Genomic DNA, 27,128 nt, shown 5'->3' on the forward strand with positions numbered 1-27,128 from the left:
GGTGAAGGCTGGAGCAAAGGTGTTACAGTTCTGCTTTGATACTGGAAGGAATAAGTAGCTAGACAGTTATCAGGATTCTGGGGATTTATAAAAAGTTGTAGATGAAGACAGTGATAGATTACATTAGTAACCATCTAGCAGAGGAAATGTAAGACATTGCTGTATACAAGAAGGACTCTGCAAGCAAAGCCAGATATAGACCTAGGGGACTTCAGGTTTGGGGAGGCCCCCTATACACAGAGTTTGTTTACATGCCTACACAGTCATAGCACTTCATGTGTGGTTTGCTTGAGCCACAAAAATTAATCTTTGAAACAATTCAATTATACCAGTTTTACAGATGATGGCTGACAAAATATTACTTTCCAAGATACATTTATTAGTAGTTTTTTCTTAATACATGTTATATGGTTGTATTATTTATTTAGTATATAATTTTTTATGTTTTATATAATTTTTGTAGAGGAGGGGCCCCTTCTGTCAGGGGGACCTGGGGCAATTTCTCCTTTTGCCCCCTTAAGGCTGCATTCACACCTAAACGTTTCGTTTTCAGGCAGTAAGTTGCGCGTTTTTACCATGCGATTTTGCTGCGTTTTTGTACAGGTCAGAATGTAAAAAGCAGAAAAACGCCTGTAACCTGCCCAAAAAGAAGCTCATGTACTTTTTTGAGCTTCAGGTGACAAAACGCTCAGATGTGAACAGGTGCCATTGAAATTAATGGGATTTTGCTTGTGGGGCATTTTTCGGGTGTTTTTATGAGCTGAAAATGCTCAGGTGTGAATGCAGCCTTAAATCTGGCCCTGTCTACAAGAAGTGATCTACAGGGTATTATATACAAAACTGGGTCAGATTGTAATTTGGACCAAAAGTAACAGAATAGTGAATAAAATTTTTAGTGGAGGGAATAGTAACTATAAATGATGACAGTCCTTGGTATTCTTGCCATAAATACGGTATCTCATTTATCCTGACCTCACAATCCCCATTTAACGACCGTGCTTTGGGGAATATGACAGCCACCGCTGCACGCCATCAATTCTGCTCAGAGACCGGGTGGCTGTCAATTGCGTGCTCCAGGAACCAATGGTATTAAAGTTCAGTGCACAGGTTGTATTTAAAAGATCCACTCCTTGTATAATTTACTGTCTTCTGTCCAAAATGTTTCTCTTTTTACTTCAGAATGTTAGAGATCTGAGGTTTCTGCTTTTTGAAAGAAATTAACCACCTGTACCCAGTACAAGTCGACTTCCTTTCTCAGTTTCTCCAGTGTGTCCAGCTTTCTCAAGGGGGTACCCACAAATTGTCAGGTTGTCTGAACGGGATTAGTGGTATGCAACAGCTGGCAAACCTTAGTCTCATTGGAGGTTGTGATGTCGGTGCCTTTACCATACCTGTATCTTTTACCAATAACACTCCATTCACACTTAAACAGGTCAATTTTGATAAGTTTAAGTGAAATGCATTAAGGGCAGCCCTTTCATTTCAATGGGCTGACCTACGGACTACAATCACACAGAAGTGTGGACACACATTTTTATTTTTTTTTTTTAATTGCATCAAATTAGAGTGATTTAGCATGTGCGTTGGCGTGTGCATTTTTGTGGTGCCATTAAGTATAAGTGGCATCAGAGTCCATCTGCCAGAACATAGTACTGTGGGAATGCATGCAATATTACACACGTTCCCTTGTTGCATAAATGTGGATGGAGCCTAAGGACTTCTGCAATTCCAAACATTACTTGTGCACAGTAGAGTTTAATAGAGTAGTTGCATGTAAAATCAAGTAATAAACAAACTCATCAGATTTGATCTTATTTTAAAAATAGACAAGGTGTTTTGCTGTGAAGATTCTTTAGTATGGTATGCTGGAAAGAGAATTATTTGGATGGGGGTATATTTATTAAGCAGCGAATGTGACATTCACCAAAAATTCTCTGCTGCTGAATATTTGGTGCATGTACTTTAAATTATGATGATTGACTCACCTTCAGTAAATATTTGGTGACTCTCACACAAGACAGCATGATTGATCCCTTTTAAAAAGTATTTTAATGGTGTATTAAACTCACTTTTTTATCTTTTACCTACAGGTAAGTCCGTAATAAGTCTTACCTGTGGGTACTGTGAATATCTTCTAAACTTGCACTGTTTAGGAGCATGTGCTCTGAAGCTCTGGCATACCATAAACGGCAGCTCCCGTGTGCGTGCATGGAGTGACGTCATCGCGCCGCCTGCCACTTATGTAGCCGGAGGCCGCAAACCCGGAAAGACCAGGTGAAGAAGGAAGCCCTCTCAGCGGTGACGGTACAACGCTGGAGGGCCTCGTTTTAAGGTAAATCTCTCATAATGTGCTAGTATGTGATGCATACTAGCACATTATGACATTGCCTTGCAAGGGATTCTTCTTTTTTTTGTTGTTTTGCTTTAACTTGGGAACTTGATTATTAATAGAACACCTGTGAGCACAGTGAAGTTGTGAAAAATTTAAGGTTTTTAATCACAATTTTTTTTCTTCATTGTTGCCATTTCAATTCGTAACGAGCCAGAATATAACATATTTTCTTTCCTCGCAACCATAATGGTGAACACCCCGGAATTCACATCTCCTGCTCCTGTAATGTGTTGCGCTTGATTAAAATATGATTTTTTTTTTTTTATTATAACACTGGAACAGCATTCAGACACAGAACTTCTCAAACAAATGCTGTTGGATACAATGGGAATGTAGATACCATTGATGTATTCAATTGACAGTTTGAATAGGCTATTGTCTCTATAGCTACATTAAACGGGTAAAAGAGAGGGTCTCTCAAACTGAAAGAATGACTGTTAGTCGGTTGTGATAGAAAACAACCTGAGCTATATAAAGGTTGCCAGGCATAAGCTGGGAGTGACTTCATCATGCATTAGAACCAAGGACAGTCTGTAACACCAGGAGACCTCATCATGCTTTAACACCAGAAGCCATTTATCATGCAAGAAGGTGCCTGATCTCCAGAAGAATCGTTGTCAATGGAGATCACGAGCATGCAGTAACCGGAGTTAAGTAACTTTTAAGTGTATTTCTACTGTTATAGACCATAGGTTGTTTATTTGCTAGGCATTTTGCTTGCTATAGATATCTGTCAATCTTGTACTATATTTTTAATGGTGTAATAGTTTTGTATGTACAGCATTTTTGTATAGTAAAAGCACATTTACACACTGCAGAGATCTCGGCTTCCTTGCTTATACCACAAAGTACTCTTGCAAGATAGAAGCAAGCAAAACATGTAATTAGTCTACTTCTTTTCCTAGAAGGCTGCATAGATCTTCAGAAATAATTTAGTTTTTCTATCACTGTCCTTAGATTTATTGCAGATGCCTTTCGTCTTTGGAGATATGATCCACATCATAAGTGTTAAACTTTTGCAGGGCTGCTAGATATTTAGCATTTCCCTTAATAAAATAGTGACATTTCTGATCTAATTATAAATTAGATTATAAATTATATTGGATTATGATTTTTTTTTCAAGACTTCTGTGAAATTGCCTTCCTTGATATTTATAGAACAGAGGTAGGTAAGATTCTGCAGTTGTCAGCTTATCTAACCCAAAAAACAAAAATGTAATTTATTGCAGTTTATCAATTCTTAGATGTGTTTTGAAATTAAAACTACTGCAGCCACCACATCTAAGAACCGTTCTAGAGAGAGTTTCAGGGGTGTTATTTTGAGGTTTTCATTTCAGCCGCTTCTCATGCTTAATCATGAGTAAGCACCAACATACAGTGTGAAACGCGTTAGCTAACCAGCTCTGCCTCTGTACTATATGGACTGAATTTGGATTTTAAAAACTTTTTTCAATAAAGGTGTTGTATCAGTGTGCGGCCATCCAGGATTCCTCCTTGCTTACTGACACTGTCACATGACATTAAAAAAAAAAGTATTGATACTTGTACTCGGTCTTAAAAAGTGGTATCGGTTCAACCCTAGTTCCATGTGTTAGTAATAAGTGCACTTTGGCCTAATCCAGTCTTCATACATCAGCTCAGTTTTGGCGGCATGGATTGGTCCTTACGAGGTAGCACAAAAGTTTGACCCTGAGTATATTACAGGAGGGACACATCAGAGGTGCATAGAGGACCTCTTGGATATTGTAGAATAAAGTAAATGAGTTTTTATAAGCTTCTTGTAATGTGGTGATCACTATTAAAAGAAGTATGGGTTTGGCTTTTTTTTGAATATTCATACTTACCTAGGTGGATGGAGCATCCGATGCTGCAGCTGTCCCCCGTCGTCTCTGCACTGAGAACCAAGCCACTGAACACTGCCGATGGCTCGGTTCTCGCTCCTGCTCTGCTCCTCCACACTCATTGAAGCGCTGAGCTGTGGAGGGGTGGAGAGACTGCCATCAGTCATGGCAGCTGGTGGATCTAGACTTCGGAAAGTCAGGATGACGCGCTGCCTCGACTGATTTCAGTGATGTCAGCGGAGAGCGGACTTCAGACCGCTATTTGCTGAAAACGGGTCACAGGAGTACAAAACGGATTGCACTCCTGTGACCCATCGGAGAAGCCCAGCCTAAAAAGCTCAGGCTGTACTTCTCCTTTTTGAGTTGTATAATCAAGTTGAAAACAAAGAAAAAAGCTATTCAATGTTGAGTATGCATTCAGTATTGAAATATTATATTTTTATGTTTTCCCAAATAATAAGGGTTAATGATTTTATAAACTAGTGCATATGAAAGAGATCCATTTTGCCTGCAGCTTCCATAATAAGCTTTTATTTTGTAATCTACATGTGAAAATAAATGACAGCTGAAATCTGATTGCTGTGGGCAACATACATTCCTTTGCGTTTTCTGTTTATTTTTCTGCTAATGCTGTTAACTGCAAATTACTTATTACAGTTAGGGCTGTGCAATGTTCATATTTTATGGTATATTCATATTTAATATAGTTGCATTTTCCTAAACACAGAATGAATTGTTGCTTTGCAAATGATCGTTCAATGCTGTTAAACTAGAATAAAACCCTCATTGTTTTTTAGTTCAACAAAATGAGCACACTAAAATTAACATTCCCCAGTAAACTATATGTTAAAATTCTTACCTTAGTATTTGCAGTTTACAACATTCAATGCTGCTGGCTCCTGCTCTCTAAGTTCTGCTTCTCTGAACTTCCAGCCTTCACAGGGGTGGGCAGTGCAATCCTGAGTCAGCCTGTTAGCTTGGAGAAAGGAGGAGCAGGGGAGTGCCTTGCCGTCTAGGCTATGGGGCAAATAATCTACAGGGATTGGTGTGAGAACATACAATGAAGTAGAGTGCTGCCCACAGCACTTCAGACAAGGGGATGGAGAAGGGCTTTGCGTTTTTCAATTTAAATTAATTGAAACGCATCAAATGCAAAAAATTGCATGCCGCGTGTTATTGTGTGTGGTCACCCATTTACAATGCTCACTGCAATGCAATTTGTCTGAAATGTCAACTTGCATTATAACTCACATCAACATGCATCTATACTTTGATGCGTTTACGTTCTGCAGGCATACATTGATTTAAGTCTTAATGCAAGCATTCTGATGCATATCTATTAATTTCAATAGAAAATTCCTCAAGCAAAGATGTTAAATCAATCAATATAAACTATATGAAATGTCAAAACTGATTGTTTTAGAAAAGTATTGATTGCAAATTGTATTTAGTTTCAAATGTATTAAAATCTTGAATAATCAAGTAGATAAATCAGTCATGTCTGCTAAACACTGCTAGTGTAGTACTCAGAAGACCATGACTATAAATAGGCACAAAATGGCTTATATGTATCGAAAATAAGACAGTAATATGGTGAAAATGTGACATAATCGTCTCCTCACATCATAATAGAGAACATTGTCCCCACATTCCTGTATGAGACAAAGAAGCAATGTGCAGCAATACTCAGTTATATTGTCCTGAGAGCTGTACAATGACCGGGGGAAAAAATTCAGAAAGCCTTCTTCAGAGTCCATCACAGAACCTTGAAGCAAGGCCGGCACACTGATTACCTTCCATATTTTCCAGTGAATCCCCCTGCTGGAGAGGCAGTCATTGTGGGAGGGGAGAAGCATGGAGGGGCTGCAAGACCCCAATTCTCACACAGCATGGAAATCAAGTTCAACTTACACATCCATTGGGAGGGGAAGGAGATACCTTGTCAGTCATAGCTCTCATCATATCATTTGATTTAGGAGCACTTCTTTGAATTTTAATGAAGCATCAAAACACCCACAGAAATTATTCTGTGTAAAGCGTTAGCATAACCATTCAACATCACATCAGCTTGGGTTGCACAGACACAAATTGGCATGACATTGAAGTTTTGATTGACCTTGCACTCGATTATGTCAGTGTTTTCACTTAAAGTAAGTGGATGACATAAACATCAGGCATCTCAATTCTGAGCTTTTAGGGTTGAAAATGTGTTTATTATCATTTTCACATATATCACAGTGAGCAACATAAGAAGTTACAATCTAGTGACAGTCGTAAGTAAACATCGGTAATGAGTCAGCCCAATGCCATTCTGAGCTTTTAGTCCAGAACCACAGATTTGAAATTCCACCAATTCCTTTGTCTATAGCCCTGAAGAAATGTGCATCCTTTAACCCTGAAACACAATGGCTATGTATTTGAAGGTTCTTTTACCAACATATGCATATTATGTCCTTTTACTGAATGCAAGTTTCAAGACCTTTTATTATCCACAGTGCTCCAAACCTACATTGACAACATGACCTTTGAGCCCCTTGCACACGGATGGTTTGACGCTTAAAATATGCTGGGGAGATCCACAAGTACACGGTGTACACTTTTGTGGCAGGCTGTACGTGCCACCTGTGGCTCCCCAGGCAACGAAAAAGGCTTGGATTAATATATATATATTTATATATAGATAGATAGAGCTCTCTCTCTCTCTCTCTCTCTCTCTCTCTCTCTCTCTCTCTCTCTCTCTCTCTCTCTCTCTCTCTCCAGGGCTTTTTTTCTCAGAGAATAGGTGCAGGAACTCCCTCTTTCTGAGTCACCCCTTGTCACCGCCCCTACCCACCTCCGAGCCCTATTCCTTGGTTCCACCCACTACCCACCTCCCAGTACCACCCTTTTTAAAGAATACAGAACCACATATAATTTTGTGGTGCTCAGTAATTTGTATGGAATTTGGTAATGATAGCAAGAAAAGCAGTAAAATAGATCCCCTGCAGCCAGTAACAATATGGCCCCACACCAGCAACAATAGATCCCCCTAACAACAATGGATCCTACGCAACAACATTTCCCCTCTACTAACAATAGACTATCGGCAGCGACAACAGATCTCCCCGCAGCCAGCATCAATAGACTCTCTGTCAGCCAACAACACTAGATCCCTCCCTCAACAGTAGATCTCTCCCAGAAACATCTGACCCCCCCAGCAATATAAGACCCACCCTCAGCAACAATAGGTCCCCCACCAGCAACAATAGAAGACCCCCCTGCAAAAATAGACCCCCTCCAACTAGAATAGATCCCCCGATTAATAGTCCGGCAGTAGACCCCAGCTTTTCTTGCCATTACATACAGTCAGTGCTGGAGGTGCCAGAACTGCGTTCCCGCTGAAAAAAAGCCCTGTAATCTATCTATCTACAGTGGGGATGGAAAGTATTCAGACCCCCTTAAATTTTTCACTCTGTTATATTGCAGCCATTTGCTAAAATCATTTAAGTTCATTTTTTTCCTCATTAATGTACACACAGCACCCCATATTGACAGAAAAACACAGAATTGTTGACATTTTTGTAGATTTATTAAAAAAGAAAAACTGAAATATCACATGGTCCTAAGTATTCAGACCCTTTGCTGCGACACTCCTATATTTAACTCAGGTGCTGTCCATTTCTTCTGATCATCCTTGAGATGGTTCTACACCTTCATTTGAGTCCAACTGTGTTTGATTATACTGATTGGACTTGATTAGGAAAGCCACACACCTGTCTATATAAGACCTTACAGCTCACAGTGCATGTCAGAGCAAATGAGAATCATGAGGTCAAAGGAACTGCCTGAAGAGCTCAGAGACAGAATTGTGGCAAGGAACAGATCTGGCCAAGGTTACAAAAAAAAATTCTGCTGCACTTCCTAAGAGCACAGTGGCCTCCATAATCCTTAAATGGAAGACGTTTGGGACGACCAGAACCCTTCCTAGAGCTGGCCGTCCGGCCAAACTGAGCTATCGGGGGAGAAGAGCCTTTTTTGAGAGAGGTAAAGAAGAACCCAAAGATCACTGTGGCTGAGCTCCAGAGATGCAGTCGGGAGATGGGAGAAAGTTGTAGAAAGTCAACCATTACTGCAGCCCTGCACCAGTCGGGGCTTTATGGCAGAGTGGCCTGACGGAACCCTCTCCTCAGTGCAAAATACATGAAAGCCTGCATGGAGTTTGCTAAAAAACACCTGAAGGACTCCAAGATGGTGAGAAATAAGATTCTCTGGTCTGATGAGACCAAGATAGAACTTTTTGGCCTTAATTCTAAGCGGTATGTGTGGAGAAAACCAGGCATTGCTCATCACCTGTCCAATACAGTCCCAACAGTGAAGCATGGTGGTGGCAGCATCATGCTGTGGGGGTGTTTTTCAGCTGCAGGAACAGGACGACTGGTTGCAATTGAGGGAAAGATGAATGCAGCCAAGTACAGGGATATCCTGGACAAAAAACCTTCTCCAGAGTGCTTAGGACCTCAGTCTGGGCCGATGGTTTACCTTCCAACAAGACAATGACCCTAAGCACACAGCTAAAATAACGAAGGAGTGGCTTCACTGACTGTTCTTGAATGGCCCAGCCAGAGCCCTGACTTAAACCCAATTGAGCATCTCTGGAGAGACCTAAAAATGTCTAACCACCAACGTTTACCATCCAACCTGACAGAACCGGAGAGGATCTGCAAGGAGGAATGGCAGAGGAGCCCCAAGTCCAGGTGTGAAAAACTTGTTGCATCTTTCCCAAAAAGACTCATGGCTGTATTAGATCAAAAGGATGCTTCTACTAAATACTGAGCAAAGGGTCTGAATACTTAGGACCATGTGATATTTCAGTTTTTCTATATCAATCTATGTATGCATATGTGTGTGTGTGTGTAAAGGGCTGTGCAAATTGTAGGTGCTATATAAATGCTTTTAATAAATCGATATAAATAAATTTTGCTCCATATTTTAACCACATGCCGACCGGGCCATAGCCGAAAGACGGCTACAGCGCGGTCGGCTTATTCTGGGTGGGTGTCCATGGACGTCCTTCCAGAATCCTGCTCTTGCGCGCCCCCTGGGGCGCGCACCCAAGAACATCCATGACCGCCGGGTCCAGAGGACCCGTCGCATCACGGTAAACAGCCGCTGATCGCGCCCGTTTACCTTGTGATCGCTCCGTCAAATGACGGAGCGATCACATGTAAACAAAACGGCGTCATGTCATGACGCCGGTTCCTCCCTCCCCTCTGTGTACCAATCAGTACAGTGAGAGAGGAGAGGGATCGGGATCGGATGGCAGCAGCGCTGTGGGCTGGATGTGTAGTGCCCACAGCGCTGCTCAGTGACAAATACAGTCACATCCATGGATCCATCCATCCATGCTCAGCCATCCGTCCATACTCTAATGCCCTGCAATACTCTGCAATACTCTGCACTACCCCGCAATACTCTGCACTACCCCGCAATACTCTGCACTACCCCGCAATACTCTGCACTACCCCGCAATACTCTGCACTACCCTACAATACTCTGCACTACTCCGCAGTACCCAGCCATACTCTGCAATACCCAGCCATACTCTGCAATACCCAGCCATACTCTGCAATACCCAGCCATACTCTGCAATACCCAGCCATACTCTGCAATACCCAGCCATACTCTGCAATACCCAGCCATACTCTGCAATACCCAGCCATACTCTGCAATACCCAGCCATGCGCAGCCATACTCAGCCATACTCTGCCATACTCGCCCTCTGTATGTGGCCAGGCTGTGGAAGTCTCACACATGTGGTATCGCCGTACTCAGGAGGAATAGGAGAATCTATTTTGGGGTGTCATTTTTGGTATGTACATGTTATGTGTTAGAAATATTGTATAAATGGACAACTTTGTGTTAAAGTGTTTTAACCACTTCCCGCCCGCCGTCATATGACATCCTTGACTTTGTGCGGGGATATCTGAATGATGGGTGCAGCTACAGGCATCATTCAGATATCAGCTTTTTCAGCCGGCGATTCCCTACACCAGAAGAATGATCATAGCGGCTGTTCCACTGCTTGATCGTTCTTATGGGAGGCGAGAGGGGACGTCCCCCCCTTCCCGCCACCCTCCGGTGCTTCTACCGACTCACCGCTACGAATGAAGCCAGGATCGTTTTTTTTTTTTTTTTTTTTTATTTCGGGCTTCCCAGCCTAGAAGTGAGATGTGGGGTCTTATTGACCCCATATCTCACTGTAAAGAGGACCTGTCATGCCATATTCCTATTACAAGGGATGTTTACATTCCTTGTAGTAGGAATAAAAGTGATCAAAAACATTTTTTTTTTGGAAAAAAGTGTCAAACATAAAATTAAGTAAAATGAACCATAAAAAGAAATACATTTTTTTAAAGCGCCCCTGTCCGTGTGCTCGCATGCCGAAGCGAATGCACACGTAAGTCCCGCCCACATTTGAAAATGGTGTTCAAACCACACATGTGAGGTAGCGGTGCGAACGTTAGAGCGAGAGCAATAATTTTGGCCCTAGACCTCCTCTGTAACTCAAAACACGTAACCAGTAAAAAATTTTAAAGCGTTGCCTATGGGGATTTTTAAGTAGCGAAGTTTGGCGGCATTCCACGAGCGTGTGCAATTTTGAAGGGTGACATGTTGGGTATCTATTTACTCGATGTAACTTCATATTTCACATTATGCAAAAACATTGGGCCAACTTTACTGTTTTGTTTTTTTTTAAAGCACAAAACTGTTTTTTTTTTCCAAAAAAAAGCATTCAAAAAATTGCTGCGCAAATACCGTGCGAGATATAAAGGTTGCAAGAACCGCCATTGTATTCTCTAGGGTCTTTGCTAAATAAAACATATATAATATTTTGGGGTTCTATGTAATTTTCTAGCAAATAAATGATGATTTTTACATGTAGGAGAGAAATGTCAGAATTGGCCTGGGTGCTCCAGAATGCCTGAAGGTGCTCCTCTGCATGTTGGGCCTCTGTATGTGGCCACGCTGTGTAAAAGTCTCACACATGTGGTATCGCCGTACTCGGGAGTAATAGCAGAATGTGTTTTGGGGTATAATTTGTGGTATGCATATGCGGTGTGTGAGAAATAACCTGCTAATATGACAATTTTGTGAAAAAAAAAAGAAAAAAAAAATCTTGATTTTGCAAAGAATTGTGGGAAAAAATAACAACTTCAAAAAACTCTCACCATGCATCTTTCTAAATACCTTGGAATGTCTTCTTTCCAAAAAGGGGTAATTTGGGGGGTATTTGTACTTTTTCTGGCATGTTGGGCTCTCAAGAATATAGCCTTCAGTACTTCAGGTGTGATCAATTTTCAGATATTGGCACCATAGCTTTTGGACTCTATAACTTTCACAAAGACCAAATAATATCCACCGATTTGGGTTATTTTTACCAAAGATATGTAGCAGTATAAATTGTGGCCAAAATTTACAAAGAAAAATCACTAATTTGCTAAATTTTATAACAGAAACAAAGAAAATTTCATTTTTTTTTTACAGAATTTTCAGTCTTTTTTTTCTTTTATAGCGCAAAAAATAAAAAACCCAACGGTGATTAAATACCACCAAAAGAAAGCTTTATTTGTGTGAAAAAAAGGACAAAAATTTCATATGGGTACAGTGCTGCATGACTGAGTACTTGTCATTCAAAATGTGAGAGCACCGAAAGCTGAAAATTGGTCTGGTTAGGAAGGGGGTTTAAGTGCCCAGTTGTCAAGTGGTTAAGCCTGAGGCACTGGCTTCAGCATTGGGGGGGGGGTTGTTTTGGGGTTTGCCTTCCTCTGGATCAACTGTGGGTATAGGATTGTGTATTTCGGAATATATATATATATATATATATATATATATATATATATATATATATATATATATAATATTTTTTTTTCTTTCTTTTTTTTTCCTTTCTATTGGTTAAACTGGATGGACTTGTGTCTCATTTCAACCATACTATATGTAACTATGCCACATCTCTCTCAATGATTAGGCACAAGGATGCAAAGCCGAAAAGATGCCGGAAGTCTTTATCTGTTTACTTGTTTTTGATTAACCACTTGAGCCCCGGACCATTATGCTGCCTAAGGACCAGAGGTCTTTTTCCAATTTGGCACTGCGTCGCTTTAACTGCTAATTGCGCGGTCATGCAATGCTGTACCCAAACGAAATTTGCGTCCTTTTCTTCCCACAAATAGAGCTTTCTTTTGATGGTATTTGATCACCTCTGCAGTTTTTATTTTTTGCGCTATAAATGGAAAAAGACCGAAAATTTTGAAAAAAAATGATATTTTCTACTTTTTGTTATAAAAAAAATCCAATAAACTAAATTTTAGTCATACATTTAGGCCAAAATGTATTCGGCCACATGTCTTTGGTAAAAAAAATGTCAATAAGCATATATTTATTGGTTTGCGCAAAAGTTATAGCGTCTACAAACTAGGGTACATTTTCTGTAATTTACACAGCTTTTAGTTTATGACTGCCTATGTCATTTCTTGAGGTGCTAAAATGGCAGGGCAGTACAAAACCCCCCCAAATGACCCCATTTTGGAAAGTAGACACCCCAAGGAAATTGCTGAGAGGCATGTTGAACCCATTGAATATTTATTTTTTTTGTCCCAAGTGATTGAATAATGACAAAAAAAAAAAAAAAATATTTACAAAAAGTTGTCACTAAATGATATATTGCTCACACAGGCCATGGGCCTATGTGGAATTGCACCCAAAAATACATTCAGCTGCTTCTCCTGAGTATGGGGATACCACATGTGTGGGACTTTTTGGGAGCTTAGCCGCGTACGGGGCCCCGAAAACCAAGCACCGCCTTCAGGATTTCTAAGGGTGTAAATTTTTGATTTCACTCTTCACTGCCTATCACAGTTTCGGAGGCCATGGAATGCCCAGGTGGCACAAAACCCCCCCAAATGACCCCATTTTGGAAAGTAGACACCCCAAGCTATTTGCTGAGAGGCATGGTGAGTATTTTGCAGCTCTCATTTGTTTTTGAAAATGAAGAAAGACAAGAAAAAACTTTTTTTTTTTTTTCTTTTTTCAATTTTCAAAACTTTGTGACAAAAAGTGAGGTCTGCAAAATACTCACTATACCTCTCAGCAAATAGTTTTGGGTGTCTACTTTCCAAAATGGGGTCATTTGGGGGGGTTTTGTGCCACCTGGGCTTTCCGTGGCCTCCGAAACTGTGATAGGCAGTGAAGAGTGAAATAAAAAATTCACGCCCTTAGAAAGCCTGAAGGCGGTGCTTGGTTTTCGGGGTCCCGTACGCGGCTAGGCTCCCAAAAAGTCTCACACGTGGTATCCCCGTACTCAGGAGAAGCAGCAGAATGTATTTTGGGGTGTAATTTCACATATTCCCATGGCATGTTTGAGCAATATATCATTTAGTGACAACTTTGTGCAAAAAAAAAAAAATTTGTCTCTTTCCCGCAACTTGTGTCGCAATATAAAATATTCCATGGACTCGACATGCCTCTCAGCAAATAGCTTGGGGTGTCTACTTTCCAAAATGGGGTCATTTGGGGGGGTTTTGAACTGTCCTGGCATTTTATGCACAACATTTAGAAGCTTATGTCACACATCACCAACTCTTCTAACCACTTGAAGACAAAGCCCTTTCTGACACTCATTGTTTACATGAAAAAGTTATTTTTTTTTTGCAAAAAAATTACTTTGAACCCCCAAACATTATATATTTTTTTTAAAGCAAATGCCCTACAGATTAAAATGGTGGGTGTTTCATTTTTTTTTTCACACAGTATTTGCGCAGCGATTTTTCAAACGCATTTTTTGGGGAAAAAACACACTTTTTTTAAATTTTAATGCACTAAAACACACTATATTGCCCAAATGTTTGATGAAATAAAAAAGATGATCTTAGGCCGAGTACATGGATACCAAACATGACATGCTTTAAAATTGCGCACAAACGTGCAGTGGCAACAAAATAAATACATTTTTAAAAGCCTTTAAAAGCCTTTACAGGTTACCACTTTAGATTTACAGAGGAGGTCTACTGCAAAAATTACTGCCCTCGATCTGACCTTCGCGGCGATACCTCACATGCATGGTGCAATTGCTGTTTACGTTTGACGACAGACCGCCGCTTGCGTTCGCCTTAGCGCGAGAGCAGGGGGCGACAGGGGTGCTTTTTTTTTTTTTTTTTTTTCTTTATTATTTTTTTTGCTTTTTTATCTTATTTTTAAACTGTTCCTTTCATTTTTTTTTTTTTTTAAATCATTTTTATTGTTATCTCGGGGAATGTAAATATCCCCTATGATAGCAATAGGTAGTGACAGGTACTCTTTTTTGAAAAAATTGGGGTCTATTAGACCCTAGATCTCTCCTCTGCCCTCAAAGCATCTGATGACACCAAGATCGGTGTGATAAAATGCTTCCCCAATTTCCCAATGGCGCTATTTACATCCGGCGAAATCTAAGTCATAAAATGCTCGTAGCTTCCGGTTTCTTAGGCCATAGAGATGTTTGGAGCCACTCTGGTCTCTGATCAGCTCTATGGTCAGCTGGCTGAATCACCGGCTGCATTCTCAGGTTCCCTGTTGAGACAGGAGAGCCAGAGAAAAACACGGAAGACGGTGGGGGGGGGGGGGGCTTTCCCTCCCACAGCTTGTAAAAGCAGTCTAGAGGCTAATTAGCCACTAGGATTGCTTTTACATGAAAGCCGACCGCTGACTGAAAAGAATGATACCAAGATGATACCTAAACCTGCAGGCATCATTCTGGTATAACCATTCAAAGTCGTGAATGGCGTACCTGAAGACAAAAAAATGGTTAACAATAAAGCACAGTAAACGGTAAAGTATAAAAAATTGCATACCTGAAAAGCAAACATGATAAAACATAATAACAATAAAACATTGCAGAATAGAATACAGTAAAAAAGAGCAGAACAAGAGAGAGAGAGAGAACAATAAAACGACAACTATTTTTTTTTATTTTATATATTTTTTTTTTTTTTACACTTTTTTTGTAACTAACTTTTATAACGGTAACCGGTTCCAGGTTCGGGTCTCTCAAAATGCGATGGCATCTTGGGAGACCCTGTGAAAGTGTGCCTAGTCTGTGCAATGCTGTACCCTACGCTAATACTCAACTAATGAATGGTAGCGTTCAAAACATTCACCAATGCAAAGACCAGGATTGTCAGGACAGGAGGGACAATAATAGCGGGTGTCACGCCTATATCCGCGCTTGCTGCAGACACGACATCTTTTTTGGGGGTTCGTTGGGTAGGGGTACTCGGGAGGACATAAAGAAAATGCCTCTCATGCAGCCGACTGCATTTGGTTGGTGATGTGAATGGGGGAAGTACGTGTGCTGCAGAAGCGGTGGGTTCCCAATTAGGATTGGCGAATGCAGCAGGAAGGGCACTATGGGCACGACGGGCCTGTGTTTGTCTTCTTGGTGGCAGCGGGACACTACTTGTGCTTGCCACCTCACCAGCTTGAACTGCACTTATGGGACTCGCCACGTCACCAAGTGTTACTGCAGTGCTGGTTTGACTACGACCGGGGTGTACTAGGCCGCTGGCGCTTGCCAGTTCAATAAAAAGCTACCAAAAAAAATGTTAGCGATCGCAGGGATCAGGCCTGACTCTGCGAATGCTGCAGTTATGCGTTTAGTGTTTTGTAAGTGACAGTGATCGATCGATACTGCACTTGGGTGGGCTGGGCCGGGCGGAGGGGCAAAACGCAGGTGCTAGCAGGTATCTGGGCTGATCCCGCTAACACTGCGTTTTTGGGAACCCTAAACTGCTGGGGACGCTAGTATAGATCTGATCGGATCAGATATTGATCCGATCAGATACTAAACCACTAAGGGAGCTGTACCGTGCGTGGGTGTTAGCGCTACTGGCGCTAACCTGACGCTGCCTGGGGCTGGTGCTTGCCAGTTCACCAAAATGCTACCAAAAAAACTGTTAGCGATCGCAGGGATCAGGCCTGACTCTGCGAACGCTGCAGTTATGCGTTTAGTGTTTTGTAAGTGACAGTGATCGATCGATACTGCACTTGGGCTGGGCTGGGCGGAGGGGCAAAACGCAGGTGCTAGCAGGTATCTGGGCTGATCCCGCTAACACTGTGTTTTTGGGAACCCTAAACTGCTGGGGACGCTAGTATAGATCTGATCGGATCAGATATTGATCCGATCAGATACTATACCACTAAGGGAGGCGTATGCTGCGTGCGTGGGTGTTAGCGGTACTGGCGCTAATCTGACGCTGCCTGGGGCGACGCATATCACCGCCGGGCGATCAGGGGGCTAAACCTTTATTCGGTAATAAACGGCGGGTGCCCTGACACTATAAAAAATAAACAAACTAACCAGCGTCACCCGTAACAGTTATACGGTGATCAGTGGTGAAAGGGTTAACTAGGGGGCAATCAAGGGGTTAAAACATTTATTCGGTAGTATATGGGGGTCCCTGTCGCTATAAAACGCTGACGGCGAACCTAAATATTTAGGTCCCTAACTAGCGTCACCAGGACACTAATACAGCGATCAGAAAAATGATCGCTTAGCGACACTGGTGACAGGGGGTGATCAAGGGGTTAAAACTTTATTAGGGGGGGTTAGGGGGGTATCCTAGACCTACAGGGGGGTAATACTAACTGTCCCAACACTGTAACTGTCACAAACTGACACCAATGCAGTAATCAGGAAAAAAAAAAAAAAAACTGCTGGTGTCAGTTTGTGACAGGGGGGGGGGGTGATTGGGGGGTGATTGGGGGGGGATCGGGGTGTTTTGTGTGCCTGGCATGTTCTACTGTGTGTGTAGTGTTGTGCACTCACATACCTGTCTTCTATCCTCGGGCCGGAAGGAATGATGTGATTGGCCGGCGGCGATCGCGAGGGGGGGGGCCACAAACGGATGGCCTCCCCCTCACCTCTGATCGCCGCTGGACAAAAAACGACCGCCTCGGGCACCGGGGGGGGGGTGGTCCGATCGGACCCCCCACCCGCGGAAGGCAAATCACGTATATGTACGTGATTTTGCCTGTCCGTGTCACCTTGCCGACGTAAATCGGCGTGAGGCGATCGTCAAGTGGTTAATGCCACAGAGTACCAAAACCAGAGGGTCAACTTGACAGCCTGGCAACTAGCATTTTCAAAATGAGAAGCCAACAATGGGAGCCTATGTTTTTTCTAGGAAAATATGCATTTAATGAAATCTTGTCCATGCTTTACATTTTAGTTCTCCTTCTAAAGTTAGGAAAACATGTAGGGAAGAAAAGGAGGCATTGTGAGCATGTGAGATGTTAAATCTTGTTACGACATATATCTAATATATTTCTGGAAGTATTCCTATAGGAGATCATTGTCATAATCAGGCTAATCATTCTGTTTCTATGTTGGGGATAACAGTCTTGCTCTGGTATCTACTTCCCAGCTATCAGAGATGTTCCAGCTCAATGTTATATAAATATAGCGAAGTTTAACCTTCTAAATTTTGCTCAAATTATGGTCTTGCTGCAGGAGAAAAAAACATGTGAAGGATGTTAGCAGTAGTTAATTAACAGCATTACTGGTTTCTATTTTAATACAGGGTTGGCTCATACAAAAAAAACAGTGATAAAATGATACGTCATGCTAAAGGAAAGACACTGCCAGAACAAAAAGACCAGTGAATGAGAAACTAAATTAAAGGCACCATTTTTGATATAGATTTTTTTTTTAATTTTTTTATTCTTGTTTTGAAAAATTAACTCAAATGGGTTTATTTCCAAGCAATGGGCTGTGAGTATAGATAGATCTAAAATACAAATATTATATAAAAAAGAAAATCCAACACTACACACCTTACAATGGCTCTACCCAAGGCCTCTCCCCCTTCATGAGACACCAACTCAGTAACTGCTCACCCCCCACCCATCTGCCTGATAGCTTTTTGGGTTAAAGAACAGATTTAAACTTTCTATTTAATTGATAGAACATGTGTATCATTCGTGATTTCTTTCTTTTTATTTTGCTTTGTGATTCCATCATTCCAATTATAATGGCTCCTATGTAGATTCTTGCTTCATGACAGCTGAATGATGCCATCTTTCTCTCTCATGCCAAAGAAAAAAAAATGACATGTTTTCTAACCACACTCTATCCATAACTGAAAAACTGTTTTGGCTTTAGATACTTTAAACATAGCAGTGGGGGTTACACCTTAGCTTGTATGGCAGGCCCATCCATTCTAATTAGATTAACCACTTCAGCCCTGGATGATTTCCCCCCAAAATGACCAGGCCATTTTTTGCGATACGGCACTGCGTTGCTTTAACTGATAATTGCGTGGTCGTGCGACGCTGTACCCCAATAAAATTGATGTCCTTTTTTCCCACAAATAGAGCTTTCTTTTGGTGGTATTTAATCACCCCTGTGGTTTTTATTTGTTGCTCTATAAACAAAAAACACCGATAGTTGTTAAAAAAAAACTATATTTTACTTTTTGCTATAATATCCCCAAAAATTTTTTAAACAAATTTCTTCATCAGTTTAGGCCGAATATATATATATATATGTGTGTGTGTATATATATATATATATATATATATATGTGTGTGTGTGTGTGTATATATATATATATATATATATATATATATATATGTGTGTGCGTATATATATATATATATATATATATATATATATATATATATATATATTAAACATTTTTTACTAGTAATGGCAGCGATTTTTAGCGGGACTGCAACATTGCGCCAGACCGAACACTTTTGACACTTTTTTTGGGACCATTGACATTTATACAGCAACGATCAGAGCTAAAAATAGCCACTGATTTACTGTATAAATGTCACTGGCAAGGAAGGAGTTAACACTAGGGGGCGTTCAAGGGGTTAAATGTGTTCCCTCATGAGTGTTTCTAACTATGGGGGGAGGGGACTGACTGGAGGAGGAGACATATCGCTGTTCCTAATTACTAGGAACAGCAGATCTGTCTCTTCTCCTGTCAGAACGGGAATTTGTGTGTTTACATACACAGATCCCTGTTCTGGCTCTCGTGCCCATGATTGCGGGTGGCCAGCGGACATCGCGGCCATGCGCATCGGGTCCCCCATCCTGCAGTGGGGGAGCCTGCTATGGCTCTTAAAGGAGCCGGCATACAGGTACGGCGATTCACGGGAAGAAGCCAACTTGCCGATGTAAATGTGTTTGAGCTGGTCAGCAAGTGGTTAAAGTCTGGCAGTAAAAGTAGTGATGAACTTTACATACCACATCCTGTCTCATGTACATTACTATTGGTAATTGAACCAACCCATCATACTGATGGGCCACTAGGAATCTCAGGATAGAAGCTCTCCCATTCCCTTCCAATCAGGAAGTGTTTGGACGGCGTGCTACAGGTATCTACAGGCAGCTCTAGGTACTGTTTTTTTCAGGTCTTTAAGTGCCCCTTCACATCATGTGTTTGTGGTAACATGTGGCAACACAAATTAAGTAAGCTGGTGCAAAGCAGGGACATTTTATTTGCATTTAAAGAAAGGGAGAACAGGAAAAAATGGTCTACATGATGAAGACTGCATTGACCATCTGTGGTTCAAATGTACACAGAAAGCTGGAGCCCCCAACAGAACTTTCCCTTATGTTTCCAGTTACTTCATCAGTAGACATTCAGCATATCTGAACTAGAAAATTGGCTCAACAATATTACACATTTTTGGAAGGTGAGAAAGTTAAACCTTACATATTTGTGCAAATATACCCATGCAACCTAAATGTACAATTGCAAAAGGATTGGCAATAAACTAAGATTTACTGGTGATGTCATCCTAAACATAAGGGAAAATTCTGTTGGGGGCACTAGCTTTCTGTTTTTCATTTCAGCCACAGATGGTTAATGCAGCAGTCATCCAGCAAAGCATTTTTCTCTGTTCTGCCTTTCTTTTAAGAAGCAAATGAAGCCTCAGTATGGCAGAACTAAGCAAGAGTCCCAGGGGTCAGTGTATTCACAGACAAGAAGAAAAACGATCCCTAGACAAAGAACTTCCGTTTACAGCCAAGGAAGAAAATAGACAAAACTAAGGCCAGTCTTTCTGCAACAAGCCCTGCATGATGTAACCCTGATCTAGCTTTAATGTATTTGTGCCATAAATTTATTCAGCAAAGAGTTACACAGAATTTTGTCAATATAAATGACATGGGAGGGACTGTTGTGCATTATATTATGTTGGCCTCTATACTAATGAAGCAGTGTAGATGACAGTCTTTAGCTGAATGTTCATAGAAGGAAACCAATCTGAATACAGGGAAAATGTATTTCCTCCAAGTAGAGTATATCTTTGGTAGTCACTGACTTCTACATTACACAACAATACAAATAATGCCATCTTGACCTTTTTTAAAGTCCAACTCCAGGCAAAACATGCATTGTACATCTATTACTTTACTCAGTTCTGATTCCAAACACCTTCCTAGGCCGTGGGTGCTCAACCTGTGGCCCTCCAGCTGTTGTGGTGCAACAAGTCACATGAGGCATTGCAAGGCTGACGGTTATAAGCATGACTCCCAAAGGCAGAGGCATGATGGAACCTGTAGTTTCACAACATCTGGAGGACCACAGGTTAAGCACCCATGTCCTAGGCCATTCTGCAGTGTAATGGATCACAGTCACAACTTTCTCTGAGCTAAGCTAATTTCCTTCACCAATGACAACCCTGCTTGTTATCTTTTTTTGGGGCACTGGTCTCCTCACTGCACCTGTGAGTACTCCTGCCTCTGCAGCCTATGAGAGAGGACCTGGCAGTTGGAAGTGTCACCTCCATCAATAGAGGGTGTCCACATCATGCAGGTGGGAAGGGGGTTGCTAATATCCTGGAGTTAAGCTTTAAGCAATCAACCACACAGCTCAAAGTTAACATACCATAACAAATTGAGAACTTACTTTGTGCCCAAGTAATATATAGTATCTCACAAAAGTGAGTACACCCCTTACATTTTTATAAATATGTATTATATCTTTTCATGTGACAACACTGAAGAAATGACACTTTGCTACAATGTAAAGTAGTGAGTGTACAGCTTGTATAACAGTGTAAATTTGATGTCCCCTCAAAATAACTCAACACACAGCCATTCATGTCTAAACCGCTGGCAATAAAAGTGAGTACACCCCTAAGTGAAAATGTCCAAATTGGGCCCAAAGTGTCAATATTTTTGTCACACCCTAGAGAATAAAATGGCGGTTGTTTCAATACTTTCTGTCACACCGTATTTGCGCAGCGATTTTACAAGCGCACTTTTTATGGAAAACAATACACTTTTTTGAATTAAAAAATAAGACAAGAGTAAAGTTAGCCCATTTTTTTTTTAATTGTGAAAGATAATGTTAGTAAATGAGTAAGCTGAGTAAATTGATGCCCAACATGTCATGCTTCAAAATTGCGCCCGCTCGTGAAATGGCGACAAACTTTTACCCTTAAAAATCTCCATAGGCGATGTTTAAAAAATTCTACAGGTTGCATGTTTTGAGTTACAGAGGAGGTCTCGGGCTAGAATTATTGCTCTCGCTCTATCGATTGTGGCGATACCTCACATGTGTGGTTTGAACACCGTTTTCATATGCTCACGTACGCGTTTGCTTCTGCATGCGAGCTTCGCGGGACAGGCCGCGTTTAACCACTTCAATACTGGGCACATTCACCCCCCTCCTTCCCAGACCAATTTTCAGCTTTCAGCGCTGTCACACTTTGAATGAGAATTGCACAGTCATGTAACACTGTACCCAAATTACAGTTTTATCATTTTTTTTCACACAAATAGAGCTTTTTTTTGGTGGTATTTAATCACCGCTGGGGTTTTAATTTTTTATGCTACGAATAAAAATATTTCATCATGTTCTAAGGCAGGAGGAAAATGATGAAGTAAAGCAATGCAGAAGGTCATAATCAACATATTGGATGTTGTGGGTTATCATCCTTTGTGCATTGTTCTGTGTTTTATTAAATCTATATTACAACTGATTTCTTGCAGGGGTAAAGGATTAGTTCACCTTTTCTGAAACCGCACCCCCCCGGTCTCCAATGTACTTGCCCTCATCAGCTGTCAGTGCCCACACAGTCGGTGTTCGAAATCTCCACTCTTCTTACCCTTGTTTTTATCGGGCTTACATGACTATTCAGAGCGGTTCTGATGGCTAGCACCAGCATAGGACCACTTTGACCAATGGGAATTGCACTGATTTCATCCTGGAGGCCCTACAGAAAGAAGGGGGGGGAGAACAGGGATTTCAACACTGCTACACCAGCAGCATGGGCACTGACAGCTCATCACCTTTGAACCTACGTACAGTGGGGGCATGGGGAGGTTGTAAGGTGTTCATCTTTTTTTCTGAAAAGGTGAACTTCCACTTTAAGTCACTAAGAAAGCAGAGACCCCTGTTCTAAAAGCAGTAACCAATGCCTTTCTGTAAATGGCAGTGAATAGTTCACGTTTAATATGTTTTTCTTTTCTCTCTGTACAGTGTCCAGCCTCTTGGGACCTTGGACAAGACTGAATTCCAAGTATCTGAGCTATTAAACCTCCGTGTCAGCCATGTCTATTATGGACCATAACCCCACCACAGGGGTTGTTACAGTAATCGTCATCCTTATTGCCATTGCAGCCCTCGGTGCCTTAATCCTAGGTTGCTGGTGTTATCTTCGCCTGCAGAAGTTCAGCCAGTCAGAGGATGAGGAGAGTATTGTTGGGGAAGGAGAGACCAAAGAGCCTTTTCTCTTGGTTCAGTATTCCGCCAAAGGACCTCGGGTGGAGAAGAAAACCAAGCTAACCCCCAATGGCACTGAGTCTCATAGCTGATTTCTCTGTTTGATGACCATAGAAAGCAGAACTACTACTGTGAAACTAGACCCCTATCCTGGCCGGAAGGTGTATTCCCTCCCCAGCAGCCAGTCTACAGCTGACCATACTGCATGCATGCAGTACTCTTTTTCTTTCAGCCCTCTGTTTTCATACCATGTGTTACTTGAATGTGCTTCATCCTGCTTCAGTAGACGTCTTCCCTGGAATGTGAACTCCCGTCCTGTGATCGGTGTAAATAGCATTTTTATCCTTTTTAATTTATCTTGATTTCCTAAAGCAAACTGTTTCAAGGATTGGATCTTCAGCAAGATCTCTTTCCAGTAGCAGTGACAAACACCCAAATGGAGAGTTTGCTTTACATACCTACTACATTTTCATTTCCTTTAGACATGGAAAGAAGAGCAACATGATGCATGAGTTTATTGAATTAGCTTTAAGCTTGGTAACTGTGGTGACACTGCCAGCTCTGGTGGCTTGACCTGCGGAGCCGGTGATTGGTAACTTGCCTTATATGTGTACCAGGAGGCTCTCAGCAAGGAGGTGGCAGAGGAGCAGTTATGCAGATGTTTTTTGTAATGCTAAAACAAACATTTTAGATTTTCACTACAACATGTACATTTGTATGTTTTTTTCATTCTTAAAAAGTTATTGTGTATGTATGAGTAATGTGGTAATATGGAATGTTTTTATTACTGTTTAATATTGGTAGGGTGAAGCTGGGCAATGCTCTGCATTAGTCCCCTTGCCTCCACCACAACCATCATTTTAAAGAAAGCACTAGTCTATTGTTGGATTGATTTTGGCTTTTTTTTAATGCCAGATGACCACATTGATAGGCTATTAATATGTATTAACTACACTTGTTTTATATGTGACTATTGCCTAACCACTGTATATGTGGCATTTTTTTGTCTGAGATGAAAACAGGCATTTTATCGCGCAATTGAGCCATGTCCCTGTAATGTCACTGGGAACTAGAGTACTGCCGGAGTGCATGTTATGAAAATTGAATGGGTGAACTGCATAACTGCCATTGTTTTAGCCATGAGGGATGTGCACTGTTCTGTATGTAGGGACTTTCACTATGAATGATACACTGACTCTTGTGTTTGCAGCACTTGAAAAGTTGGTAGAACGAGCAGGATACATTTACTCTATGTCCAGTTTCCAGCAGCATGGCCTGAACTTTCCTGGCTCTGCAGTATTCTGAATCGGGTTGTGTATAGTTGACCCGCTGCTTATTTAGCTCATTGCTGAACCTGTCTGTCATCTCTAAATAGCTCTCTCATGGTGGCCAAGAGAAGCTTTCTATTATTATTTATCAACGATCAAAAAAGTCCCATCCTCCTGCCATTTTATTTATCATAGGCATTAAAGTCCAGCCGATTTACGCAGGATATACTGTACATTAACTTCAGTCCCTGCCATTGAAGAGTATACGAGGAGGGCCTTATCTCACATATATACTAGGACCAATTTAGACATCAGTCAATCAACCTACCAGCATGTTTTTGGAGTGTAAGTGGAAATCCAACTACTGGAGGAAACTCCACACAAGCACAGGGAACCTGCAAACTCCATGCAGATATTGTTCTGGCTGAGATACCAACCGAGGGCCCCAGTACTGCAAACCACTGTGAATTTGTTCAACGTATAATGCATAGTGAACATGTAGTTATATATTACAACTCCAGTGCTACAGTATCTTTATATTTATTTAGCATTCAGACTGTTTTTGAGCAGTCAAAGAAGAAAGCTCCTTTCACACAAAGTCCACTTTTGTTAGTAGGGGATCTGTGAACAGATCCCCTGCTGATCGAAGCTGAACGGGATGGATGTCACATCTGTGCTTGTTCAGTAGACACGGGCAGACCCCTGTCGGCTCTATGGGCAGCTGGGTGTAAATGGACTCTGCAGTCCATTTACACCAGGTTACCTCTCATCCGGTCTGCAAAAATATAAAAGGGGACAGTCCTTTTCCGTTCTTTTTTTTTTTCCGGACCTGGAGTTAGGCCGGTGTAATTGGACACTTGCATTAGGCAAAATTCATTTGTATTCGCCAGCCCATAGGGCTCCATGGACCTTCCTATCAGGTCCCCCTGAAAAACTGACTGGTAGAGCTGATTGGATTTTCCATGTGATAGGGCCCTAATAGTTACCAGGAACAAGTGGCAATGAATAGTATGCTTCTGGGTACGTTATTTATTTTACACATACAAAGTGGTTTGATGAATGAACAAGTTTAGAGGGTATCTGCCACAAGAAATAGATAGGTGAACCACTTACTGTCTCTCACTTAAGGTGTGATCACCTTTAATTCCAGAGTTTTCACATAAGATAATGCTTTTAAAAGTATATTTTAGAAATACCAGGCTTGATTATATTACAGGGTGTCTGTGTCTGCCTAAAAAGTTTGAGACAAGTGTATTTTAAACAGGAAAGAATTGTTTGACTGCATGTCCCCATATGTCTATTCTACTTTCACTCTGACATTCCACATCTGCATGCTATTCCTGAGTCAATGACACTAAAATTATTGAGGCTGTTAAATCAGCATGACAGCCAGATAACTAGCATTTTAGGAGGAGCACAGTAATGGCAGCCTGTATATTTTTTCCTAGTACAGGTTTCCTTGTATACATACAAGTCAGAGATTTAGTACAGAGTAAAACACCACAGAGAAGAGTTATTAGTAGGACAGACCTGATGCTAGATCTTGAAAAGTTAGCTTTATAGAAATATAGTACCATTTATGTGCCATGTTTCTCCTGCCTCCATTTATGCCTGGTGATAGATTAGACAAGTGGTGGAGAGAGTAGTAGGCACCCTCGGCACTCCAGTTGTGGTGAAATTACAAATCCCATTGTGCCTCTGGTTGCCAGCGGCTGACAGTTTTGCAATGCCTTTTGGGACTTGAAGTTCCACAACAGCTTGAGTGCCAAGATTGCCTACCTCTAATCTAGCCTAACATCTTTTCTTGTATTATGCCATTAAATTGCTCTGCTAGGTAAATGAAACCTGGAGTCGGTGGGGTCAATTTACTAGAGGCAAATAGACTGAATAGGCTAAGTGAGGTGAAGCTTCACTTTGCAAAGCATATCCAATCAAATGCAAGGGGAAAAAAGCAGCTTGCATCTGATTGGATGATGGAAGTCAGCAGAGCTTCCCTTCATTAACTAATTCTATATTTGCCTTTAGTAAATCATCCCCAGGGTTTTCACCCTTTTATAGAGATACTGGTACTAACCAGACTTGGCTGGTTTAGCCTTAGCTGTGAGTCAAATGCCGTGAAATTGTAATCCAAATTGTGAATGATAATGTGGCAGCATATGAACACTTTTTCACCCAAGCTATTAAAAGCAGAATTCCATGTTTACTATGGCTTTAAATATGGCTTTAAATACTTTGGTCCAAGCTGACTTGATTTAGTTCCAACATCAGATGGGAAGTCATCCGTACTGCTGCGGAACAGTGCTGCACACACAGTAGCTGATGCTACTCCAGTAGAGTACACCACACACACAATGGTTGCATCAGTCAGTAAAGTAAATTAGCCATTTGGGCCAATCGAACCATCTAAAGTCATAGTAAACATGGAATTCTACTTTAAGCTTCAGCATTCGTTCCTCCAGCGGTATGATTCAGCCACTCCGTCTGCTTCTGCCTGTGGTGGGGTCTGAGGGATCTCCATTGAAGACCACACCAAATTCTTACAGACAGGAGCAAGACAGTGCAGGATCTTTACCCTGGCAAATAAATTCATACCCCAAACATAGATTATTTTATAATGGAGTTATCAGTCTAGAAATGGCTAATTTAATCTCTTTAGTATGTTAAATATAGGTGGTTTCAATGCATCCACAATGTAAACAATAATGCAGCTGCTTATTTGGATACATTTTGACATTCATAATAAAGGGAAGTGTTTTCTGAATTTCTTTCTGTTCAGATTATATCTCTGCAGTAAATGCTATTATCTCCAGCATCCTTCTATAATAGTCTTTGGTTAGAGTTTATTGATACAGTTGTCCCAAGCGCC

General features: G+C 41.2%; 1 protein-coding gene across 1 annotated transcript in view; it reads left to right on the forward strand.

Moving 5' to 3' along the window:
• The window catches only part of SNN (stannin), a 45,727-nt gene extending 20,228 nt beyond the window's left edge, over window positions 1-25,499 (forward strand). Inside the window, exon 2 of the mRNA XM_073591071.1 lies at window positions 22,752-25,499. Within this exon, the coding sequence (XP_073447172.1) occupies window positions 22,823-23,086 (264 nt within the window). The 5' untranslated portion in view covers window positions 22,752-22,822 and the 3' untranslated portion in view covers window positions 23,087-25,499. The remainder of the gene's footprint in view (window positions 1-22,751) is intronic.
• Window positions 25,500-27,128: the final 1,629 nt, after the last annotated feature.

The sequence above is a fragment of the Aquarana catesbeiana genome, linkage group LG06 (assembly GCF_042186555.1).
Source record: "Aquarana catesbeiana isolate 2022-GZ linkage group LG06, ASM4218655v1, whole genome shotgun sequence".
Lineage (NCBI taxonomy): Eukaryota > Metazoa > Chordata > Amphibia > Anura > Ranidae > Aquarana > Aquarana catesbeiana.